At 35.8% G+C, this 11726-nt stretch overlaps 1 protein-coding gene across 1 annotated transcript; it reads right to left on the minus strand.

The window, feature by feature from the left end:
- Positions 1–4343: 4343 nt before the first annotated feature.
- LOC134806477 (girdin-like) lies at positions 4344–7690 on the minus strand. The gene has a single exon (XM_063779747.1). The coding sequence runs from the start codon at positions 7572–7574 to the stop codon at positions 5790–5792; it is 1785 nt and encodes a 594-aa protein (XP_063635817.1). The 5' UTR covers positions 7575–7690; the 3' UTR covers positions 4344–5789.
- Between the last annotated feature and the right edge of the window lie 4036 nt (positions 7691–11726).

Genomic DNA, 11726 nt, shown 5'->3' on the forward strand with positions numbered 1-11726 from the left:
CCAAACACCTAAACTAAATCCAAGCATTGGTTGACACGGATTGTATGAAATATATTAATTTAATTTACATGTTTATCTCTAATTGACAGGCATTAACTTTTCGCGCCTACTTAAGCCGTTCATATGAAACAATTGAGTCGTTAGCGTGTTATTTACGATCTGACGTGAAACCGTTAAGTGACAAACCGGCTCTATAAAAATCATCCCATTAACCGACCCGGACAAATCACAGGGAAAGAATCTATCTTAGTTTCCCATAAAACCATGAGCAGATTCGAAATGTAAGCACATTAAGTTATCAGTGGAATTATCTCGTACGTGTTACAATATTTATTTGTCTCTCGGTCGGACGGACGGCGTGATTGTGGCGGAGTGTTCTCTCCCAATTAGGTGGTTATTGACATTTTACTTTTATCGAGGCAATCTTGGGACGACCTCTCCGATTCATAGTGCTGCACTTTGTTCAAAGGTTGACATAAGTTTTTATTAACTAAATTCAATTACCTAAATAAATATCTAGATTAGGTAATAATTATCGTGTGAATAAAATGAGGTAATATTTATAAATGAGGCCTATAGGTACCTATATGAGATTTGAGTAAGTATTTAAATTGAAAAAAGGACGCATTTGATTTCGCCATTAGGAGAGCTTTAAAATATGATAAATATTGTTTTTTTTAATTTACGAGGGTATTTTTACCACTTGACCTAATTCGAAAAATTTGTACATTACGATACAAGTGCGAAAAGCAGGAAATTCTCAACGAGTGGCGATAAATTAAAACACGACCGAACAGAGTGTTTTAAATCGTCACGAGTTGTGAATTACCTTTTCGCACGAGTATTGTACAACGTTTTACAGTACATACGGCCGTTTCAATTTTCGACATACGGCTGTAAAGTAGCACCATATGTACTGTAACAGTCTTTTCACATCAGCTTGTAACTAATTCTGAGATTTTTTTGTAATAAAATACAACGGAGATCTATAATTGCTGTACCTGTACTGTACCTTCCACACAGCAGTAATCCGCTGAACAACAAAATGAATGTACAAATAAGGCCCGCACTATAGATAGGACAAGTTGTGACAGCGCCTAACGTCGAAATTTATCCCAAAAAGGGAAGCTGTTAATAGAGTCATTCAACGTTACCGGTGGAATTATCTACAAAGAGAGAAGTCTCAGAGTCTGTTGGGCTGTCGGTCGGAAATATAAATTTATTCAGTGGTTGTCGCTGCGACACGGGCGCCCGGCTGTATCTCGCCGAGTAATCTTGAACATTGGCGTTAAAGAATTTAAATTATATGCCGATACAAATGAACGGTCGAACCCATCTCATTTATTGCCCTAATCCGAATTATATTGACTAGATATTTGGGATTCTGAACGCATTGTCACGTTATTTTGTAGTGTAATATCGATTCTGGTAACTTATAGAGCTATTATACGCCTAAGCGGCTTCTCAGAGCACTAACAAGAGTAATATAGTAAACCACAATGCTGATCGGGATTCGAAAGTCGTACGTCGTCAATACCGGTAGATGTAATAGTTTTGAGCAACAAGGCGCACAACAAGTTTTAAATTTACATCACAAAAGATATTTATTGTTTATTCGCTTTTAACAATACACTGGTCAGTGCGTCAGTGCATTTTACTTGTAATGTAAAACGACTAAGGTTTATTAGATGTTATTTGAAACTGAAGTTATGTGACATAATTACAATAAAATAGATTTGTAATGTAAGTTAAAAAAGATGGTCACAAATCAACGACCTTGTCGATACGATATGTAGTTCGTTTTTTTTTTTGGATTAGAGAAATACTACGCGATCTTGACGTGTCTTTTATTAGAAAAACGCTTTTTAAAAATCACTAAGTATTTACTTATGAAAGCAAAAGAATGTAAATAATCGTTTATGATTCATAATTGTTACATATTTGTGGTCACTTATTTTCCAAAAGTGTTTTTCAACAAAAAGACACGTCAAGATTGTTTACGTTTTTCTAATGCTAAAAAAACGAACTATACGTAATGACAGTTATTACAATTTAAATAACTTATAGAACTAGATATGATGTAATGGAATGTGCATCGAAGGCATCGGACTCATATATCATGCCGTTCCTTATCATATAGCGCAGCGATTTAAACACGAATGCAAACCAGTGTTACTGTGGTTTCTAGATCTGTAACATCCATACGTATTCGGAAAGCGCACTTGGTGGTTCACCTGAGCATGCTTGCTTGGTAAGCAAATGGAATAATGCTTCAGGCCAAGCGTTAGCGCTGAGGCATAAATTCCGATTACTATTAGGTATTTCATTACTCCCGCTAATTAAGCGCAGCAACCAATTCGCGCGCGTTTGCGCATCCATCGGTGCTCGCCCGGAGACACCATTACTCTTGCTACTACCATTTTTACACGTGCAGAGTTATTCAAGTCACAGACCCTCTCTATATTGTCGTTCTTTCTTGTAAGAATGAAGGTAGTTGTCATAATTACGGTGGTAAATGTCGCTGATGCCATGCTCCCTGGTAGTGGTTAAGTTCTTCTTCTTCATTCTCGCGTTATCCCGGCATTTTGCCACGGCTCATGGGTCCACTTGACAACTAATCCCAAGAATTGACGTAGGCACTAGTTTTTACGAAAGTCGCATGCTCTTATCGCTAGGCCACCAGCGCTCTGGTAGTGGTTAAGCATTGAGGAACAGTCGGATAGTTTAGGAACTACGAGGCTGTTTGAAGATAAAATAGTATTTTTTTTTCATAAGCCCTTCGCCCTAGCAAATTATAATAAATGCATTGTTTTATTTGTTGCCAAATAACTCCATTATTTATGATTAAGTCCCATTCTTATCAAAATGCAATTCTAATCCACAAGTAATTGAGGAAACTTTCCAAAGCTTTGAGCCAAATATATAGCAATTTTACTACATATTTACAGCAACAAACTAAGTCGCCCTTTTATGAATGAATGCCGTGTGTTACTTATGTACTTACAACTAAACGGTGAAGGAAAACCTCGTATTAAATATAGCATTCAACAAAGCTATGAAACAAACTACTGTGACTGACAGGCCAATTCAAATGTACAAGCTTACATTGATATCAGTTAGATATCATTCTCATGTCAGTGTGCGTTAAAATTGGCCTGTGTGTTTTAACAAATCACGATGGCGGATAAGGGAAAGAACGCGATATTAATACTAACAAAGAAGAGGGAAAATAAAATTTATTGTTAACAGTATCTAGCGTACAAACAGCAACACTCCTAAAGGGGCCCACTGATTAACAGTCCGCTGGACGAAATTAGAACAACAGTTAGAACAAAATTTTGACAGTTCCGAACAACTGACAGGCCGATACCGTCCGGCGGACTGTTAATCAGTGGGCCCCTTTACTATACATCGGTGGACCTTATTACAAAAGGCATAAAGTCCACCGATGTACAGTTACCACTGTGGGCTATGGCTCCAATTCGAGTCAACTCTATTTGTGTCTATATCTACCGTCCATTGTAAATTTATTACAGGACATCTCCATCTCAAAGCACTATATGCTAATACGAACAGAGTAATCAACTTTATTAAGTCGATGCCCTTAGGTGCCCTGTTTCATTTAAGTTGATTTCTTGTATGGGGTATTATAGAGTTCTTGCATTCTGCCATGTACCTAGACTAGACTAGACTTTAAGTATTATTGTATTCATTTTATTACAGTAAAGGTTATAAGCTGAATCTATAGTGGAGAAGTCTGGCAATACCATCAATTATAATTTTCAATATCTGAGAAACCGAGCTTTGCTCGGAAAACATATGAAAAATCAAAAATGCGCGTTTTCCCAGAGATGAGACCTAGCTAGAGCGATTTTTCGTTTCGAAAGCCCCCATATATATACCAAATTTCATTGAAATCGTTAGAGTGATCTCGGAAACGATCACCGAAATATATATGTCTATATACAAAAATTGCCCGTTTAAAGGTATAAGATAGAAGGTTTATTCTGCAGACTTAGCGGATTTTAAGTTAAACTAACGAATAATTTTTAATATAGAATAATTTTAATTATATTCTACAATAATTAATGAGTAACATTAACAACACGTTTGATTAGTTCCGTTTTTCAAATAGGTTTCCAGTATAATACAGTAATTTTATACATTTCGCGTTTGCGTTAAATCCGGTAGTTCTGATTTTTTGCAGACGTGTTTATGATGTTGGCCCAATGAATAATACAAGTTTGTGACTTTGAGGGCCGAACGCAATTTTGTCAAATATCGAAAAACCCGCGAAAATTTCGGTTTTCTTTTAGATGTGGGCGATTATAACCCTAAAGGACTAGTTTTTGATAGTGCCTTCTCAGGGCGTTTTTAAAGTGGACTAAATTTGCTACGATACGAGACTAGAATTGTCTCTGTACATCTAGTAGTTTCCGAAATAAAACCTATCAATTTTTTTTAATTTTTTGAAATTGTATTCGTAGGGTAAGTAAGTGCGGTGAGTATGCACTTTTGTCTCAGGCGATGCAGCTTGGAACGATTGTTCCTAAGGTCAAACAAAGCTGATTTGGCCAGGTGCCAGGTAGCTTGAGATCGTACCGTGCCTACCCCCCAAAAAGGGAGGCGCAAGGGTCGGGTCACCAAGTCCAATCTATACTATATTTCTTCCTGCTCTTAGCAACTAGGGCAAGTAATACATAATTTTCATATAATTTAGGGATTCCTTATTCTATAAAGTATCACTTCAAAGCAGGCAGTCATACATTTTTTTGGAAAAATATGTAGCGGATTGAGTGACGATTTCCATAGAAATGTAATTATGGCCAAAGTCAAAGGTTAAAAATGGAAAAAAAAACACTTAACTTGGCGTTTTAAAAGTATGAATATAATGTGTTCGTCCTTAAATTATATGAAAAGTATATATATAACTTGCCCTAGTTACTAAGAGCAGGAAGACATATAGCATAGATTGCACCTGAGCAGCCGACCATTTCCCCCTTTTTGAGGGGCAGGCACGGCACGATCTCGTGTCTACCGCCTCAAATCAGCTTTTTTTGACCTTAGAAACAATTGTGCCAAGCTATTAAATGTACAGAGACAATTCTAGTCTCGTACTGTAGCCAATCTAGTCCACTTTAAAGAAGGCACTATCAAAAACTAGTCCTTTAGGGTTATAATCGCCCAAATGTAAAATAATATTTGTCAAAGTTGCCTTCGGCGCTCGAAGTCACAAACTTGTATTATTCATTGGGCCAACATCATAAATAAGTCTGCAAAAAATCAGAACTACCGGATTTGACACAAAGGAGCCCGGTTACAAAATTCGACAAATATCCAGTAATGGATAAGTAACTAAAACAAAGTATATAATTATTTTTAATAAAAAAAAGTTATTATGTCACTGACATATGATCATACTCATAAAAGCTACTTATTTCATACATAATACATAAAAATCTCTTTGGCAGTATTTTCGAATTGAAAAACTTGAATATGTTATAAAATAAATAATTGTAGCTATTATGTTATTAATATACACAGAGATATATATAACTATACATATGTATTACAAAAAAGAAATCAGATACTCGTTTCTAAATTCATTAAAATTAAATTAATAAAACTTCCCTGAGACACAGACATATTAAATAAATTAAAAACGGGTCACTCACGTCGACATGTCGAGCGTTTTTCGACTTAAAATACGTGACTGAACCGGTTTTAATATATTTAATATATAACTAGTATAAAAAACTCACACGTACCGCACTAGACGCACAGAAACGTTACTTAGACATTTTCATTCTTAATTTCCGTTTTTCCATTAAAGTTTTCTTCAAATCGTCTATTTCCTTTGAAGACGCATTTTGAGTGCTAGAAGTGTTAGTTTTGATATTTCTTCTCAATGTAGCTTTTTCGTTCATGTAAACTTCGATGTTCTTCTTTGTTTCTTTTAACTCTTCTTTTTTCTCTTCATTCACTGCTTTTATAGTATTTTTTTTTCGTTCTAGTTCATCATGTAAACCTATTTTCATTGCATTTACTCTTTCTTGAAGTTCTGCCATTGACATCTCACACAGTAAACCTAAGCCAGATGTTTCTGTCAAGTCTATAATTTTTGGTACTTTTGCTTTTTTCGCTATTATAGCAAGAATTTTAAACTCCTTTATCATTTTGACTCTGCGGTCTAACTCATCCTGTTTATCTCTTAAAGCTTTTTCTAACAATCTTTGATTCCGCCTCTTAAAATTTTCAGCAGCTTCTTTATTTTTCAATGCAATATTGTGTTTTGCTTGCAATACATTTAACTCTAACAGAGACAATTTTTCCATTTTTTTGCGATTTATAATTATTTGGTTTTTTCTCCACTTCTCTATTTCTTCATTCCACATTTCTTTCTCTTTCAGGAACTGTTCATATTTCTTTTTATTTTCAACAACGACTCTTTGTTTAGCCAATAATGCTTCCTCATATGAAATTTGGCCCTTTAAATGTTTCTTTTCTATATCAAGTAATCGTTCTCTTTCGTTCTCTTGGCGGTTAAATTCTTGTAATTCCTCAATTTTTGCAGTATTTTTGCAGTTTATAACATTGTTAAACCATTGAACTTCTTCTTGTTCAGCTAATTGAATTCTTTTATTCAGCCGCTTGATGGTGGCTGCAGTTTCTCTAACTGGTCGGCATATTTTTTTTATTGAGTATGTGCTTTGTACTTTCGGTAATGGCTTTATTGAGTCTTTTATTTCTTCTTCAATACTATGTAGTTTTTGAAAATATGCTTTCGATTTATCCATAGCATAATGACATTCTATATTTTTAACATCGTTTAATAAATAGTTGGCCTTCTGTTTATTTTTCTCATAGCTTTTTTTCAATTTTTCATCTAAATCATTTCTGGATACAATCCGTTTTGTTTTAGGTTTTGACACTTGAGGTAACGAGACTGGTGATGAAGGTAAAGGACGAGTTGCGCGACTGGCTGAACGTAGTCCTTTCCTATTCAACACAGTAGGTGCTATTGGCACAGTTAGTGGCTTTATCCTACGGGATTCCATTTTCTTAACATATGCTGCAAAAGTTTTAGCCATTTCGCTCATGTGAGGTTGCCACGCATATAAGGGACTTGTAATTTTTGCGGTAATATAATTTGCATCATAATAATCTTCACCAACGTGTGCCAAAAAAGTCAACACTTCGTTGTTTCTGAAGAAGGAAGTAAACGTATCCAACAAAGGCTTGCTTAAATTAAACAGACATTTGTAAAGAAGATGCACGTCCTTAGGTTTGATTTGAAAGATTACAGCGTGCAGCAAAATCATGAAAAAGTCTTTGTCTTCACCTGAAAGATCCTCACGCAGGTGAAAAGCTATGTCTTTCAAGAACTGACCATGCTTCTGAATACCTAGAAACGTTTCGGCAACCCAGCCTAGTTTGGAATCTTCCGTGTCTTTCGGACACTTCTCGATGTACATCTTCATGTATTCGTGGGGCGCAACTGCCACCGCAGAGCCATAATCAATTAATATATTTCTTACCATCTTCACATTTCCTGATGTGTAATAGTAAACCATTCTATTTTTTGATGGTTTACTATTATTTCATCTAATATCACATACGACTTATCTACATAACGTAAAAATCCTATTTTATAAATTCATATTGTACAATCACAACAAATATTAATTTGACGCTGTCCGAAATGTTGACGCTTGACATGAGCACATGCGCATTTGTTAGGTTAGTGGAGGTTTGATTACACCGGGTTAGTGTCGATTTATTTGAAGCACATAGATAAAATAATTAATGCATGTTGCTCAAATCTTATTCTACTAGGGTATTTAACTATTACGCAAATCTTTGCATAGGGGGCTCCACTAGCACAAACAGAGGGTAAACCGCGAAACACGAAAATAGAAAGTGCGTTATCTGGCTCTCTATCACTCTTGCATATTCGAGCGATAGAGAGGCAGATAACGAAATTTCGATTTTCACGTTTTGCGGTAGGCCCTCTGTAAACAAACCGCCTTGATGCATTAATGTCATATTTATTCGTAAAGCCTGCTCCACACTCGTGCGCGAATCGCGGCGCGGAGCCTCGAACACGAGTGTGGAGTCGATGTCGCAGATCCGCGAAATCGACTCCACACTCGCGTTCGCGGCTTCGCGCCACGATTCGCGCACGAGTGTGGAGCGGTATTAACATGTTCGTAACTAATTATCTTCTAGAAATTGATTTCCGCACAAGTCATCGCGTATAGATCTGGTATCAGTGCATTCAGTATAACGTCTTGAATACAAATATAAGCGGGAAAATGGTGGAGGTGGTAACTGTGACGTCATAAAGTCAGCGGTATAAAGATTTTTTTTTCTTTTAAACTTACCGAATGAAAGGGCTTTGTGAGTAGATTACAAATATAATAACACATTTTCACTACTTGGTCTAACAAATGATTGGAAAACGTCAAAAAATTGCACGATGCAGACTTTGAATTTGAACTGCTCTAGATTGAAAACAACTGAATGAATTATTCAAAATACATACCAAATGACTGTGAATATCATCAGGTGACAAGGTGACAACCAAAACTTACTTATTACCACCACAAGTTCGTAGCTAGAGTGAACTGTATTATTATCTGAATAAGGTTGATTTTTGTTTAATATTTTTTTAGTAATTTGTTGGTTTTGGTTGTGACCTGACGATATGATGCTAACAACTAGCGCCATGCTACTGCCTACAGTTGGAATTAAGTAGGTACTTATTAGGCAGTAAGTTACTTATCCCCACTTCGATCCAGCTCTCTAAGACCATAGAGTCTATGGTATAGTATAGACTATAGACCATACATTTGATTGGCACATTAACATTTGACGCACAGTCATCGGCGAACAATTATTTGGCTCGCAGTAGCATTACTAGTTATCTGCCGCAATGTGAGGCTATTTTAGTACAGGAGACCAATTCAAACTTTCATTTCGACATCAAAATGATATCTAAATCATGTATTTTGTTATCATTCGCTCGTGGGTCCCGCTCTTGCCAATATATATCGGGACAAGTACGAGCGAAATGCAAGAGCGAATGATAACAAAATGACGTCATTTTCATGTCAAATGTAAAACGTACAAATTGGCCTCCTGCACGCTAATTGGCGGTTCACGTCGAGCTGTAAACGATTAGCTAAATATTAATATCTGGAAGAAAAACATATAAAAACTCAAAAATGCGCATTTTTCAGAGAAGACCTAGCTGGATCGATTTTTCGCTCCCGAAAACCCCCATATAGCAAATTTCATCGAAATCGTTAGAGCCGTTTCCGAGATCCCCGAAATATATATGTATAAGTAAATGTGGTATTATTTATACCACATTGCTCGAATTGCTCTTTTAAATGTACAATTAGATAGATAGATATAAACATGCTCTACAACGTCGCCCGTCATGCAGACACCCTAATAAAAGTATCACTTTAGCAGTAATAAGTAATATACGAGTATGATACCTACTATAGAATTATTGTAGGTTATTGATAGGATAATGAATTTTAATTACTACACAACTAACCGAGTATACAATTCTATGCGCTCGCTGCTCTTTTCATATCTAGTATTTAATTAGGTAGCCGACCTGTTTTCACCGGACCTGTCATTAATCAATCACTCAGTCAAGAAGCCATTATTCGACACCTCGGGCGGGGCCCCCATACGCGTAAAGTGCAAGTCACATGGGGCCTCTTAAAATATAATAATCGTGTTAAACGCGATCATAAAAGCCGTATTCGATTAGAGAACTTCAAATGGGTCTGTGTTCGTAGCTTGTTATCTCCTTGGCACCTATTGTGCTTTAGTAGGTAATATTGGGTGTTGAAGAGTGATGAGTTTTGTTAACTATTTTTAATTAGTTTTATACGGACGGTATGATTGCTACCACTGTCATTTGTTCTTTATTTTTCGATATCATTTTTCAAAGTAGTTATTAGAATAGATATGTATATTCTCTTATAGCTAATAACAGGGAAAAATTAACTAAAAAATAACAAACGCAATACACCATAGGTTTGCGACAGTTTTCGTAGCATTTCTATAGCACTAACTACCAGCTAACTACCCAGTAATTAGGTACTGCTTCTATTCTGTGAATGTGTATCACGATCAAAGGGGTACTTATCCCTAATTATGTAAATTCTCATCCACTTAAGTATGTAACTGGATGAGAAAGCAGTGGCTTATTGACTCTGTCACAATTAATTTGACAATGATTGAATATCAATCTCGGGATAATATTAGCTGTCAGAGTCTGTCAAATTATCGTTCATAATTAACGACCGGCTCGACTTTTTGACTCACTTCTTTGGTGAGAATTCATTGTTACCTTGTTCAAAGTACTAGCCACTTATTCCTTATAGATCGTTAATAGGTCTTTATGTCGTTAAAGAATTGAACGGAAAAAGTAATTGTGCCTATGTATATGATTTGAGTTGAATTTATTTGTGTCTGATTTGACAAGTGTTATTATATTAGTTAGTGTTAAACCCGACTGAAAAATATTCGTAAAGTTTTCTTTTGTTGATTTGATTGCATGTTCTCTTTAATTTGTGCTTTGATTTAAATTGATATTTTTATATATTATTTTTTATTTTATGGTTGGGAGATAAGAATCGTATTTTTTCGCCCGGAAAACTGCATTTCCGTTCTATGTAGGTATCTGTTATTTATGCATCATTTAATATAATTCGGTAACAGCGAACGCTTCCGTCGGAAACAATTAGCAAGCTGGGAGAGCACATCGGCGATTTTTCTTCATTATTGCTTTGACCACGCCTTGTTTCTGCAGGTGTTTTTGAAACGGTATACTGTACAATGTACAATACATAGGGCTCTGAAGCCTATACAGAGTCTTTATAGGAATATCTTGTTTATGGCAAAATATAGTTTACTCCAATTTGGCCTTAATTCCATAATAAATTTATACACAACTATGTAGGTATATAAAAGTAGGGCATTTCCATAACTATTTTCTATATCAGTCTGCACCTTGGACTGCGGAGCTACTTTGATTCAGACCACTAGATAACTATTAGGTAATTAAGACGGTGCATTGATTTTATAGCTAGAATTGGTATAGATGTGTAGATAAATTATTTCCAATGATACTAAATTCAAGCAGGTTAAATAGAGATAGATGAAAACTTGTTATTAGTCTAAAAATTGGTCTGAAAGAGCTACGTATTGAACGTGCATGTTTTCGGAAGTTTCTGAGCGAATCGAGTAGGGGCGTAACACCCAGCTGAAAAATTGAAAGGCCACTTTATGAATATTTAATCATAATGGGTCCTTGTAGTTTTGCAGCTCGATGTATTGTACGTGTTTCTACGGGACAGTGTATTGGCATCCGATGTTCGTTTCACATAATATATAAAAATGGAAGCCGAAACTGATTGCCTATAGCACAAGATAAACGCTAAGTGGTACGTTAGTCTGACCGCTCGTCACGAAAGGTTATGCCTGTTATTTATTGAATCCTGCGTCACGACTCTTGAACGTACGGCCTAAGATGTGGCTCTAAGGATACCTTTACAAGTGCCATATTTTCCTTATATCTATTACGTAATAGAGGCATTGGTTTAAATCTAATGACTACCTCTTCGTCTATTATTACTTAGGGTGTTAGGCAATATAAACATGGCGTGTTTATTTCATTCAATTATTTATATTTATTATTT

The sequence above is a fragment of the Cydia splendana genome, chromosome 3, assembly GCF_910591565.1.
Source record: "Cydia splendana chromosome 3, ilCydSple1.2, whole genome shotgun sequence".
NCBI lineage: Eukaryota > Metazoa > Arthropoda > Insecta > Lepidoptera > Tortricidae > Cydia > Cydia splendana.

Excerpts from the sequence above, each read along its gene's own strand:
- LOC134806477 (XM_063779747.1), bottom strand. The coding sequence starts at position 7,574 with ATGGTTTACTATTACACATCAGGAAATGTGAAGATGGTAAGAAATATA.